Source organism: Cetorhinus maximus, chromosome 1 (assembly GCF_964194155.1).
Source record: "Cetorhinus maximus chromosome 1, sCetMax3.hap1.1, whole genome shotgun sequence".
In the NCBI taxonomy this organism is placed as follows: domain Eukaryota; kingdom Metazoa; phylum Chordata; class Chondrichthyes; order Lamniformes; family Cetorhinidae; genus Cetorhinus; species Cetorhinus maximus.
In genome coordinates this window covers 248,118,180-248,133,599 of record NC_135879.1, presented here as the reverse complement: position 1 = coordinate 248,133,599, position 15,420 = coordinate 248,118,180, and the positions used below count along the sequence as shown (strand labels likewise).

The window sequence follows — 15,420 nt, the reverse complement described above, 5'->3', positions numbered from 1 at the left end:
TCAGTGTCACAACGTGCCATCACTGTGATCTCTCAGTGTCACTACGTGCTATCACTGTGATCTCTCAGTGTCACTACGTGCTATCACTGTGATCTCTCAGTGTCTCTACGTGCTATCACTGTGATCTCTCAGTGTCACTACGTGCTATCACTGTGATCTCTCAGTGTCACTACGTGCTATCACTGTGATCTCTCAGTGTCACTACGCGCGATAACTGTGATCTCTCAGTGTCTCTACGTGCTATCACTGTGATCTCTCAGTGTCACTACGTGCTATCACTGTGATCTCTCAGTGTCTCTACGTGCTATCACTGTGATCTCTCAGTGTCTCTACGTGCTATAACTGTGATCTCTCAGTGTCACTACGTGCTATCACTGTGATCTCTCAGTGTCACTACGTGCTATCACTGTGATCTCTCAGTGTCACTACGTGCTATCACTGTGATCTCTCAGTGTCACTACGTGCTATCACGGTGATCTCTCAGTGTCACTACGTGCTATCACTGTGATCTCTCAGTGTCACTACGTGCTATCACTGTGATCTCTCAGTGTCACTACGTGCTATCACTGTGATCTCTCAGTGTCACTACGTGCCAGTACTGTGATCTCTCAGTGTCACTACGTGCTATCACTGTGATCTCTCAGTGTCACTACGTGCTATCACTGTGATCTCTCAGTGTCTCTACGTGCTATCACTGTGATCTCTCAGTGTCACTACGTGCTATCACTGTGATCTCTCAGTGTCTCTAAGTGCTATCACTGTGATCTCTCAGTGTCACTACGTGCTATCACTGTGATCTCTCAGTGTCACTACGTGCTATCACTGTGATCTCTCAGTGTCACTACGTGCTATCACTGTGATCTCTCAGTGTCACTACGTGCTATCACTGTGATCACTCAGTGTCACTACGTGCTATCACTGTGATCTCTCACTGTCACTACGTGCTATCACTGTGATCTCTCAGTGTCACTACGTGCTATCACTGTGATCTCTCAGTGTCACTACGTGCTATCACTGTGATCTCTCAGTGTCACTACGTGCTATCACTGTGATCTCTCAGTGTCACTACGTGCTATCACTGTGATCTCTCAGTGTCACTACGTGCTATCACTGTGATCTCTCAGTGTCACTACGTGCTATCACTGTGATCTCTCAGTGTCTCTACGTGCTATCACTGTGATCTCTCAGTGTAACTACGTGCTATCACTGTGATCTCTCAGTGTCACTACGTGCTATCACTGTGATCACTCAGTGTCACTACGTGCTATCACTGTGATCTCTCCGTGTCACTACGTGCTATCACTGTGATCTCTCAGTGTCACTACGTGCTAACACTGTAATCTCTCAGTGTCACTACGTGCTATCACTGTTATCTCTCAGTGTCACTACGTGCTATCACTGTGATCTCTCAGTGTCACTATGTGCTATCACTGTGATCTCTCAGTGTCACTACGTGCTATCACTGTGATCTCTCAGTGTCACTACGTGCTATCACTGTGATCTCTCAGTGTCTCTACGTGCTATCACTGTGATCTCTCAGTGTCACTACGTGCTATCACTGTGATCTCTCAGTGTCACTACGTGCTATCACTGTGATCTCTCAGTGTCATTACGTGCTATCACTGTGATCTCTCAGTGTCACTACGTGCTATCACTGTGATCTCTCAGTGTCACTACGTGCTATCACTGTGATCTCTCAGTGTCACTACGTGCAATCACTGTGATCACTCAGTGTCACTACGTGCTATCACTGTGATCTCTCAGTGTCACTACGTGCTATCACTGTGATCTCTCAGTGTCACTACGTGCTATCACTGTGACCTCTCAGTGTCACTACGTGCTATCACTGTGATCTCTCAGTGTCACTACGTGCTATCACTGTGATCTGTCAGAGTCACTACGTGCTATCACTGTGATCTCTCAGTGTCACTACGTGCTATCACTGTGACCTCTCAGTGTCTCTACGTGCTATCACTGTGATCTCTCAGTGTCTCTACGTGCTATCACTGTGATCTCTCAGTGTCACTACGTTCCATCACTGTGATCTCTCAGTGTCACTACGTTCCATCACTGTGATCTCTCAGTGTCACTACGTTCCATCACTGTGATCTCTCAGTGTCACTACGTTCCATCACTGTGATCTCTCAGTGTCACTATGTTCCATCACTGTGATCTCTCAGTGTCACTATGTTCCATCACTGTGATCTCTCAGTGTCACTACGTTCCAGTATTTTGATCTCTCATTGTCACTACGTTCCATCACTGTGATCTCTCAGTGTCACTATGTTCCATCACTGTGATCTCTCAGTGTCGCTACGTGCTATCACTGTGATCTCTCAGTGTCACTATGTTCCATCACTGTGATCTCTCAGTGTCACTATGTTCCATCACTGTGATCTCTCAGTGTCGCTACGTGCTATCACTGTGATCTCTCAGTGTCACTACGTTCCATCACTGTGATCTCTCAGTGTCACTACGTTCCATCACTGTGATCTCTCAGTGTCACTATGTTCCATCACTGTGATCGCTCAGTGTCACTACGTTCCATCACTGTGATCTCTCAGTGTCACTACGTTCCAGTATTTTGATCTCTCATTGTCACTACGTTCCATCACTGTGATCTCTCAGTGTCACTATGTTCCATCACTGTGATCTCTCAGTGTCGCTACGTGCTATCACTGTGATCTCTCAGTGTCACTACGTTCCATCACTGTGATCTCTCAGTGTCACTACGTTCCATCACTGTGATCTCTCAGTGTCACTATGTTCCATCACTGTGATCACTCAGTGTCACTACGTTCCATCACTGTTATCTCTCAGTGTCACTACGTTCCAGTATTTTGATCTCTCATTGTCACTACGATCCATCACTATGATCTCTCAGTGTCACTATGTTCCATCACTGTGATCTCTCAGTGTCGCTACGTGCTGTCACTGTGATCTCTCAGTGTCACTACGTCCCAGTACTGTGATCTCTCAGTGTCACTACGTGCTATCACTGTGATCTCTCAGTGTCTCTACGTGCTATCACTGTGATCTCTCAGTGTCACTACGTGCTATCACTGTGATCTCTCAGTGTCACTACGTGCGATAACTGTGATCTCTCAGTGTCACTACGTGCTATCACTGTGATCTCTCAGTGTCACTACGTGCTATCACTGTGATCTCTCAGTGTCTCTACGTGCTATCACTGTGATCTCTCAGTGTCTCTACGTGCTATCACTGTGATCTCTCAGTGTCACTACGTTCCATCACTGTGATCTCTCAGTGTCACTACGTTCCATCACTGTGATCTCTCAGTGTCACTACGTTCCATCACTGTGATCTCTCAGTGTCACTATGTTCCATCACTGTGATCTCTCAGTGTCACTATGTTCCATCACTGTGATCTCTCAGTGTCACTACGTTCCAGTATTTTGATCTCTCATTGTCACTACGTTCCATCACTGTGATCTCTCATTGTCACTATGTACCATCACTGTGATCTCTCAGTGTCGCTACGTGCTATCACTGTGATCTCTCAGTGTCACTACGTGCTATCACTGTGATCTCTCAGTGTCTCTACGTGCTGTCACTGTGATCTCTCAGTGTCACTACGACCCAGTACTGTGATCTCTCAGTGTCACTACGTGCTATCACTGTGATCTCTCAGTGTCAATACGTGCTATCACTGTGATCTCTCAGTGTCACTACGTGCTATCACTGTGATCTCTCAGTGTCACTACGTGCTATCACTGAGATCTCTCAGTGTCACTACGTGCCATCACTGTGATCTCTCAGTGTCTCTACGTGCTATCACTGTGATCTCTCAGTGTCACTACGTGCTATCACTGTGATCTCTCAGTGTCTCTAAGTGCTATAACTGTGATCTCTCAGTGTCACTACGTGCTATCACTGTGATCTCTCAGTGTCACTACGTGCTATCACTGTGATCTCTCAGTGTCACTACGTGCTATCACTGTGATCTCTCAGTGTCACTACGTGCTATCACTGTGATCACTCAGTGTCACTACGTGCTATCACTGTGATCTCTCACTGTCACTACGTGCTATCACTGTGATCTCTCAGTGTCACTACGTGCTATCACTGTGATCTCTCAGTGTCACTACGTGCTATCACTGTGATCTCTCAGTGTCACTACGTGCTATCACTGTGATCTCTCAGTGTCACTACGTGCTATCACTGTGATCTCTCAGTGTCTCTACGTGCTATCACTGTGATCTCTCAGTGTCACTACGTGCTATCACTGTGATCTCTCAGTGTCTCTACGTGCTATCACTGTGATCTCTCAGTGTCTCTACGTGCTATCACTGTGATCTCTCAGTGTCACTACGTTCCATCACTGTGATCTCTCAGTGTCACTACGTTCCATCACTGTGATCTCTCAGTGTCACTACGTTCCATCACTGTGATCTCTCAGTGTCACTAAGTTCCATCACTGTGATCTCTCAGTGTCACTATGTTCCATCACTGTGATCTCTCAGTGTCACTACGTTCCAGTATTTTGATCTCTCATTGTCACTACGTTCCATCACTGTGATCTCTCATTGTCACTATGTTCCATCACTGTGATCTCTCAGTGTCGCTACGTGCTATCACTGTGATCTCTCAGTGTCACTACGTGCTATCACTGTGATCTCTCAGTGTCTCTACGTGCTGTCACTGTGATCTCTCAGTGTCACTACGACCCAGTACTGTGATCTCTCAGTGTCACTACGTGCTATCACTGTGATCTCTCAGTGTCACTACGTGCTATCACTGTGATCACTCAGTGTCACTACGTGCTATCACTGTGATCTCTCCGTGTCACTACGTGCTATCACTGTGATCTCTCAGTGTCACTACATGCTAACACTGTGATCTCTCAGTGTCACTACGTGCTATCACTGTGATCTCTCAGTGTCACTACGTTCTATCACTGTGATCTCTCAGTGTCACTACGTGCTATCACTGTGATCTCTCAGTGTCACTACGTGCTATCACTGTGATCTCTCAGTGTCACTACGTGCTATCACTGTGATCTCTGTGTCTCTACGTGCTATCACTGTGATCTCTCAGTGTCACTACGTGCTATCACTGTGATCTCTCAGTGTCACTACGTGCTATCACTGAGATCTCTCAGTGTCATTACGTGCTATCACTGTGATCTCTCAGTGTCACTACGTGCTATCACTGTGATCTCTCAGTGTCACTACGTGCTATCAATGTGATCTCTCAGTGTCACTACGTGCAATCACTGTGATCACTCAGTGTCACTACGTGCTATCACTGTGATCTCTCAGTGTAACTACGTGCTATCACTGTGATCTCTCAGTGTCACTACGTGCTATCACTGTGATCTCTCAGTGTCACTACGTGCTATCACTGTGATCTCTCAGTGTCACTACGTGCTATCACTGTGATCTCTCAGTGTCACTACGTGCTATCACTGTGATCTCTCAGTGTCACTACGTGCTATCACTGTGATCTCTCAGTGTAACTACGTCCCAGTACTGTGATCTCTCAGTGTCACTACATGCTATCACTGTGATCTCTCAGTGTCTCTACGTGCTATCACTGTGATCTCTCAGTGTCTCTACGTGCTATCACTGTGATCTCTCAGTGTCACTACGTGCTATTACTGTGATCTCTCAGTGTCACTACGTGCTATCACTGTGATCTCTCAGTGTCTCTACGTGCTATCACTGTGATCTGTCAGTGTCACTACGTGCTATCACTGTGATCTCTCAGTGTCACTACGTGCTATCACTGTGATCACTCAGCGTCACTACGTGCCATCACTGTGATCTCTCAGTGTCACTACGTGCTATCACTGTGATCTCTCAGTGTCACTATGTGCCATCACTGTGATCTCTCAGTGTCACTAAGTGCTATCACTGTGATCTCTCATTGTCACTACGTGCCATCACTGTGATCTCTCAGTGTCACTACGTGCTATCACTGTGATCTCTCAGTGTCACTACGTGCTATCACTGTGATCTCTCAGTGTCTCTACGTGCTATCACTGTGATCTCTCAGTGTCACTACGTGCTATCACTGTGATCTCTCAGTGTCACTACGTGCTATCACTGTGATCTCTCAGTGTCACTACGTGCTATCACTGTGATCTCTCAGTGTCTCTACGTGCTATCACTGTGATCTCTCAGTGTCACTACGTGCTATCACTGTGATCTCTCAGTGTCATTACGTCCCAGTACTGTGATCTCTCAGTGTTACTACGTGCTATCACTTTGATCTCTCAGTGTCACTACGTGCTATCACTGTGATCTCTCAGTGTCACTACGTGCTATCACTGTGATCCCTCAGTGTCACTACGTGCTATTACTGTGATCTCTCAGTGTCACTACGTGCTATCACTGTGATCTCTCAGTGTCACTACGTGCTATCACTGTGATCTCTCAGTGTCACTACGTGCTATCACTGTGATCTCTCAGTGTCACTACGTGCTATCACTGTGATCTCTCAGTGTCACTACGTGCTATCACTGTGATCTCTCAGTGTCACTACGTGCTATCACTGTGATCTCTCAGTGTCACTACGTGCTATCACTGTGATCTCTCAGTGTCTCTACGTGCTATCACTGTGATCTCTCAGTGTCACTACGTGCTATCACTGTGATCTCTCAGTGTCACTACGTGCTATCACTGTGATCTCTCAGTGTCACTACGTGCTATCACTGTGATCTCTCAGTGTCACTACGTGCTATCACTGCGATCTCTCAGTGTCACTACGTGCTATCACTGCGATCTCTCAGTGTCACTACGTGCTATCACTGTGATCTCTCAATGTCTCTACGTGCTATCACTGTGATCTCTCAGTGTCTCTACGTGCTATCACTGTGATCTCTCAGTGTCACTACGTTCCATCACTGTGATCTCTCAGTGTCACTACGTTCCATCACTGTGATCTCTCAGTGTCACTACGTTCCATCACTGTGATCTCTCAGTGTCACTACGTTCCATCACTGTGATCTCTCAGTGTCACTATGTTCCATCACTGTGATCTCTCAGTGTCACTACGTTCCATCACTGTGATTTCTCAGTGTCACTACGTTCCAGTATTTTGATCTCTCATTGTCACTACGTTCCATCTCTGTGATCTCTCAGTGTCACTATGTTCCATCACTGTGATCTCTCAGTGTCGCTACGTGCTATCACTGTGATCTCTCAGTGTCACTACGTTCCATCACTGTGATCTCTCAGTGTCACTAAGTTCCATCACTGTGATCTCTCAGTGTCACTATGTTCCATCACTGTGATCTCTCAGTGTCACTACGTTCCATCACTGTGATATCTCAGTGTCACTACGTTCCAGTATTTTGATCTCTAATTGTCACTACGTTCCATCACTGTGATCTCTCAGTGTCACTATGTTCCATCACTGTGATCTCTCAGTGTCGCTACGTGCTGTCACTGTGATCTCTCAGTGTCACTACGTCCCAGTACTGTGATCTCTCAGTGTCACTACGTGCTATCACTGTGATCTCTCAGTGTAACTACGTTCCAGTACTGTGATCTCTCAGTGTCACTACGTGCTATCACTGTGATCTCTCAGTGTCACTACGTGCTATCACTGAGATCTCTCAGTGTCACTACGTGCCATCACTGTGATCTCTCAGTGTCACTACGTGCTATCACTGTGATCTCTCAGTGTCACTACGTGCTATCACTGTGATCTCTCAGTGTCACTACGTGCTATCACTGTGATCTCTCAGTGTCACTACGTGCTATCACTGTGATCTCTCAGTGTCACTACGTGCTATCACTGTGATCTCTCAGTTTCACTACGTCCCAGTACTGTGATCTCTCAGTGTCATTACGTGCTATCACTGTGATCTCTCAGTGTCTCTATGTGCTATCACTGTGATCTCTCAGTGTCTCTACGTGCTATCACTGTGATCTCTCAGTGTCACTACGTGCTATCACTGTGATCTCTCAGTGTCACTACGTGCTATCACTGTGATCTCTCAGTGTAACTACGTCCCAGTACTGTGATCTCTCAGTGTCACTACGTGCTATCACTGTGATCTCTCAGTGTCTCTACGTGCTATCACTGTGATCTCTCAGTGTCTCTACGTGCTATCACTGTGATCTCTCAGTGTCACTACGTGCTATTACTGTGATCTCTCAGTGTCACTACGTGCTATCACTGTGATCTCTCAGTGTCTCTACGTGCTATCACTGTGATCTGTCAGTGTCACTACGTGCTATCACTGTGATCTCTCAGTGTCACTACGTGCTATCACTGTGATCTCTCAGCGTCACTACGTGCCATCACTGTGATCTCTCAGTGTCACTACGTGCTATCATTGTGATCTCTCAGTGTCACTATGTGCCATCACTGTGATCTCTCAGTGTCACTAAGTGCTATCACTGTGATCTCTCATTGTCACTACGTGCCATCACTGTGATCTCTCAGTGTCACTACGTGCTATCACTGTGATCTCTCAGTGTCACTACGTGCTATCACTGTGATCTCTCAGTGTCTCTACGTGCTATCACTGTGATCTCTCAGTGTCACTACGTGCTATCACTGTGATCTCTCAGTGTCACTACGTGCTATCACTGTGATCTCTCAGTGTCACTACGTGCTATCACTGTGATCTCTCAGTGTCTCTACGTGCTATCACTGTGATCTCTCAGTGTCACTACGTGCTATCACTGTGATCTCTCAGTGTCTCTACGTGCTATCACTGTGATCTCTCAGTGTCTCTACGTGCTATAACTGTGATCTCTCAGTGTCACTACGTGCTATCACTGTGATCTCTCAGTGTCACTACGTGCTATCACTGTGATCTCTCAGTGTCACTACGTGCTATCACTGTGATCTCTCAGTGTCACTACGTGCTATCACTGTGATCTCTCAGTGTCACTACGTGCTATCACTGTGATCCCTCAGTGTCACTACGTGCTATCACTGTGATCTCTCAGTGTCACTACGTGCTATCACTGTGATTTCTCAGTGTCACTACGTGCTATCACTGTGATCTCTCAGTGTCACTACGTGCTATCACTGTGATCTCTCAGTGTCACTACGTGCTATCACTGTGATCTCTCAGTATCACTACGTGCTATCACTGTGATCTCTCAGTGTCACTACGTGCTATCACTGTGATCTCTCAGTGTCACTACGTGCTATCACTGTGATCTCTCAGTGTCTCTACGTGCTATCACTGTGATCTCTCAATGTCTCTACGTGCTATCACTGTGATCTCTCAGTGTCACTACGTGCTATCACTGTGATCTCTCAGTGTCACTACGTGCTATCACTGTGATCTCTCAGTGTCACTACGTGCTATCACTGTGATCTCTCAGTGTCACTACGTGCTATCACTGTGATCTCTCAGTGTCATTACGTCCCAGTACTGTGATCTCTCAGTGTTACTACGTGCTATCACTGTGATCTCTCAGTGTCACTACGTGCTATCACTGTGATCTCTCAGTGTCACTACGTGCTATCACTGTGATCCCTCAGTGTCACTACGTGCTATTACTGTGATCTCTCAGTGTCACTACGTGCTATCACTGTGATCTCTCAGTGTCACTACATTCTATCACTGTGATCTCTCAGTGTCACTACGTGCTATCACTGTGATCTCTCAGTGTCACTACGTGCTATCACTGTGATCTCTCAGTGTCACTACGTGCTATCACTGTGATCTCTCAGTGTCACTACGTGCTATCACTGTGATCTCTCAGTGTCACTACGTGCTATCACTGTGATCTCTCAGTGTCTCTACGTGCTATCACTGTGATCTGTCAGTGTCACTACGTGCTATCACTGTGATCTCTCAGAGTCACTACGTGCTATCACTGTGATCTCTCAGTGTCACTACGTGCTATCACTGTGATCTCTCAGTGTCACTACGTGCTATCACTGTGATCTCTCAGTGTCACTACGTTCCATCACTGTGATCTCTCAGTGTCACTACGTTCCATCACTGTGATCTCTCAGTGTCACTATGTTCCATCACTGTGATCTCTCAGTGTCACTACGTTCCATCACTGTGATTTCTCAGTGTCACTACGTTCCAGTATTTTGATCTCTCATTGTCACTACGTTCCATCTCTGTGATCTCTCAGTGTCACTATGTTCCATCACTGTGATCTCTCAGTGTCGCTACGTGCTATCACTGTGATCTCTCAGTGTCACTACGTTCCATCACTGTGATCTCTCAGTGTCACTACGTTCCATCACTGTGATCTCTAAGTGTCACTATGTTCCATCACTGTGATCTCTCAGTGTCACTACGTTCCATCACTGTGATCTCTCAGTGTCACTACGTTCCAGTATTTTGATCTCTCATTGTCACTACGTTCCATCACTGTGATCTCTCAGTGTCACTATGTTCCATCACTGTGATCTCTCAGTGTCGCTACGTGCTGTCACTGTGATCTCTCAGTGTCACTACGTCCCAGTACTGTGATCTCTCAGTGTCACTACGTGCTATCACTGTGATCTCTCAGCGTCACTACGTGCTATCACTGTGATCTCTCAGTGTCACTACGTGCTATCACTGTGATCTCTCAGTGTCACTACGTGCCAGTACTGTGATCTCTCAGTGTCACTACGTGCTATCACTGTGATCTCTCAGTGTCACTACGTGCTATCACTGTGATCTCTCAGTGTCTCTACGTGCTATCACTGTGATCTCTCAGTGTCACTACGTGCTATCACTGTGATCTCTCAGTGTCACTATGTGCTATCACTGTGATCTCTCAGTGTCAGTACGTGCTATCACTGTGATCTCTCAGTGTCACTACGTGCTATCACTGTGATCTCTCAGTGTCACTACGTGCTATCACTGTGATCACTCAGTGTCACTACGTGCTATCACTGTGATCTCTCAGTGTCACTACGTGCTATCACTGTGATCTCTCAGTGTCACTACGTGCTATCACTGTGATCTCTCAGTGTCACTACGTGCTATCACTGTGATCTCTCAGTGTCACTACGTGCTATCACTGTGATCTCTCAGTGTCACTACGTGCTATCACTGTGATCTCTCAGTGTCACTACGTGCTATCACTGTGATCTCTCAGTGTCACTACGTGCTATCACTGTGATCTCTCAGTGTCACTACGTGCTATCACTGTGATCTCTCAGTGTCACTACGTGCTATCACTGTGATCTCTCAGTGTCACTACGTGCTATAACTGTGATCTCTCAATGTCACTACGTGCTATCACTGTGATCTCTCAGTGTCACTACGTGCTATCACTGTGATCTCTCAGTGTCACTTCGTGCTATCACTGTGATCTCTCAGTGTCACTACGTGCTATCACTGTGATCTCTCAGTGTCACTACGTGCTATCACTGTGATCTCTCAATGTCTCTACGTGCTATCACTGTGATCTCTCAGTGTCACTACGTGCTATCACTGTGATCTCTCAGTGTCACTACGTGCTATCACTGTGATCTCTCAGTGTCTCTACGTGCTATCACTGTGATCTCTCAGTGTCTCTACGTGCTATCACTGTGATCTCTCAGTGTCACTACGTGCTATCACTGTGATCTCTCAGTGTCACTACGTGCTATCACTGTGATCTCTCAGTGTCTCTACGTGCTATCACTGTGATCTGTCAGTGTCACTACGTGCTATCACTGTGATCTCTCAGTGTCACTACGTGCTATCACTGTGATCTCTCAGTGTCACTACGTGCTATCACTGTGATCTCTCAGTGTCACTACGTGCTATCACTGTGATCTCTCAGTGTCACTACGTGCTATCACTGTGATCTCTCAGTGTCACTACGTGCTATCACTGTGATCTCTCAGTGTCACTACGTGCTATCACTGTGATCTCTCAGTTTCACTACGTGCTATCACTGTGATCTCTCAGTGTCACTACGTGCTATAACTGTGATCTCTCAATGTCACTACGTGCTATCACTGTGATCTCTCAGTGTCACTACGTGCTATCACTGTGATCTCTCAGTGTCACTTCGTGCTATCACTGTGATCTCTCAGTGTCTCTACGTGCTATCACTGTGATCTCTCAGTGTCTCTACGTGCTATCACTGTGATCTCTCAATGTCTCTACGTGCTATCACTGTGATCTCTCAGTGTCACTACGTGCTATCACTGTGATCTCTCAGTGTCTCTACGTGCTATCACTGTGATCTCTCAGTGTCTCTACGTGCTATCACTGTGATCTCTCAGTGTCACTACGTGCTACCACTGTGATCTCTCAGTGTCACTACGTGCTATCACTGTGATCTCTCAGTGTCTCTACGTGCTATCACTGTCATCTGTCAGTGTCACTACGTGCTATCACTGTGATCTCTCAGTGTCACTACGTGCTATCACTGTGATCTCTCAGTGTCACTACGTGCTATCACTGTGATCTCTCAGTGTCACTACGTGCTATCACTGTGATCTCTCAGTGTCACTACGTGCTATCACTGTGATCTCTCAGTGTCACTACGTGCTATCACTGTGATCTCTCAGTGTCACTACGTGCTATCACTGTGATCTCTCAGTGTCACTACGTGCTATCACTGTGATCTCTCAGTGTCACTACGTGCTATCACTGTGATCTCTCAGTGTCACTACGTGCTATCACTGTGATCTCTCAGTGTCACTACGTGCTATCACTGTGATCTCTCAGTGTTACTACGTGCTATCACTGTGATTTCTCAGTGTCACTACGTGCTATCACTGTGATCTCTCAGTGTCTCTACGTGTTATCACTGTGATCTCTCAGTGTCACTACGTGCTATCACTGTGATGTCTCAGTGTCACTACGTGCTATCACTGTGATCTCTCAGTGTCTCTACGTGCTATCGCTGTCATCTCTCAGTGTCACTACGTGCTATCACTGTGATCTCTCAGTGTCACTACGTGCTATCACTGTGATCTCTCGGTGTCACTACGTGCTATCACTGTGATCTCTCCGTGTCTCTACGTGCTATCACTGTGATCTCTCAGTGTCTCTACGTGCTATCACTGTGATCTCTCAGTGTCACTACGTACCATCACTGTGATCTCTCAGTGTCACTACGTTCCATCACTGTCATCTCTCAGTGTCACTACGTTCCATCACTGTCATCTCTCAGTTTCACTACGTTCCATCACTGTGATCTCTCAGTGTCACTATGTTCCATCACTGTGATCTCTCAGTGTCACTACCTTCCATTACTGTGATCTCTCAGTGTCACTACGTTCCTGTATTTTGATCTCTCATTGTCACTCTATGTTATGAAGCTATTAATGTATATAATGTTTTGGAAAATATTTTTCTTCTAAAATAGATTTTTATTTTGTGTGAATGTCTTAATTGGATTAAAGCCAGCTAGTCTAGATGCTTCGATATGTACTAGTTTTGATATGGAAGAGAGATAGGGTGAATTTTCTATTTTAGAATAGAGCATTCAACAAGCGGAGTGAAAACTTGACTCCTTTCTAACAGATACCAAGCAATATTTTTATATTTCTCATGAAATTGGTACAATGAATGGGTTTTCATTGTTAAAAGGTAAAGTTCAAAGAGGCTGGTGAGACAATGAGAATTTGAATTCAATCAGTGGTGGTAGGTATAACTTCAGCAGTTTTCGGGTGTGCAGAGCAGAGGCAATTTATGATCAAAAGGCAGCTGCAAACCTCCAACCGGCTCCACAGTGGAAAGGACCTCATTTTGAATTCGTAAGGTGAAAATGCTTTGCCTGGTGTTTGGTTAAGTCTATGGGTTGCTGTAGCCTTAATGGGAATTAGTTTGGGAATGTGTTAAAAGTTATCATAGTAGTAATTTATAGCCATGTGTACATATGTTTTAACCTGTGTAAATTAATAAAACGTCTCATTTTGTTTAATATAAAACCTCGAGAACGAGTGGTCTGATTCCTGAGTTTAGAGTCGTATCTCAAACATAACACTTAAAATTATAGGTTATGACAGTTGTTTAAAGTTTCCCTCTGGGATTTTTAAATAACTCAGCTTTGCCTATTGCATCGGTCATAACATTGTGCTATAACCCTGAAGAGCTGTAACCCTGAACTGAACCCATGTTATACCCCTGAAGAGCTGTACCCCTGAACTGAACCCATGTTATACCCCTGAAGAGCTGTAACCCTGAACTGAACCCATGTTATACCCCTGAAGAGCTGTAACCCTGAACTGAACTCATGTTATACCCCTGAAGAGCTGTACCCCTGAACTGAACCCATGCTGTACCCCTGAAGAGCTGTACCCCTGAACTGAACCCATGTTATACCCCTGAAGAGCTGTAACCCTGAACTGAACCCATTTTATACCCCTGAAGAGCTGTACCCCTGAACTGAACCCATGTTATACCCCTGAAGAGCTCTACCCCTGAATTAAACCTGTGTTATACCCCTGAAGAGCTGTAACCCTGAACTGAACCCATGTTGTACCCCTGAAGAGCTGCAATCCTGACCTGAACCCATGTTATACCCCTGAAGAGCTGTACCCCTGAATTAAACCTGTGCTGTACCCTTGCAGAGCTGTACCCCTGACCTGAACCGGTGTTGTACCCCTGAAGAGCTGTAACCCTGAACTAAGCCTGTGATGTATCCCTGAACTGTACCTTGGATATTTTTGTCATTGCAGTGTTCTCAATATTTATAGAACAGAATTACTGAGTCTAAAACCATCACTGTTCTTCCTCACCTGAAGCAGTACCCCTGAATTAAACCTGTGCTGTACCCTTGCAGAGCTGTACCCCTGACCTGAACCAGTGTTGCACCCCTGAAGAGCTGTAACCCTGAACTAAGCCTGTGATGTATCCCTGAACTGTACCTTGGATATTTTTGTCATTGCAGTGTTCTCAATATTTATAGAACAGAATTACTGAGTCTAAAACCATCAGTGTTCTTCCTCACCTGAAGCAGTTCCTTGTCCACTTGAAGCAGCTCCTTTAATCTCAGTTTCCCAATCAGCTACTGGTGAATGATCGGCGGGTCTGTTACTGGGGCCAGTTAACAATGTTCCACTCCTGAGAGTTATCACATCGTCAGCTGGAGTCTCTTCATTCGCTGCTGCTGAAAGATTTAAAACCTGGCACCAGATCAGAAATACCAAACACACGTTGCTGGCAAACATTGTGAATGATCACAACCCTTTTACTCTCCACCTCAAAGTTCTCTCCCTTTATTAACACAGTTTTCTCTGCCTTTCTGACTCTGTACTTTGCACTGTCAATCTCCCTCTGTCCCAGGTCTGGGCTCCCAGCTTGTTTTTAAATGTCAATTCTGTGATTCATGTCAGAAGCAACTTTGTAACGGCCCCTGTCTTACCCAGGAAGTAGGAGGAGGAAGTAAAACATGGAGACCCTAAACAGAAGATAGGTATGAACAAGTTGGGAGCAGGACCAAGCAATGCATTCTGCTGCTACACTGTAAACTCCGACAGTGCAGACACAGAATACACAGAGGTAGCTTTCTGATTTCATGTACATTACTG

General features: G+C 45.7%; 1 protein-coding gene across 1 annotated transcript in view; it reads right to left on the bottom strand.

The window, feature by feature from the left end:
• The window catches only part of LOC144680247 (disintegrin and metalloproteinase domain-containing protein 12-like), a 378,378-nt gene extending 363,182 nt beyond the window's left edge, over positions 1-15,196 (bottom strand). The window contains exon 1 of the mRNA XM_078541279.1: positions 14,841-15,196. Coding sequence (XP_078397405.1) covers positions 14,841-15,060 — 220 coding nt within the window. The 5' untranslated portion in view covers positions 15,061-15,196. The remainder of the gene's footprint in view (positions 1-14,840) is intronic.
• Between the last annotated feature and the right edge of the window lie 224 nt (positions 15,197-15,420).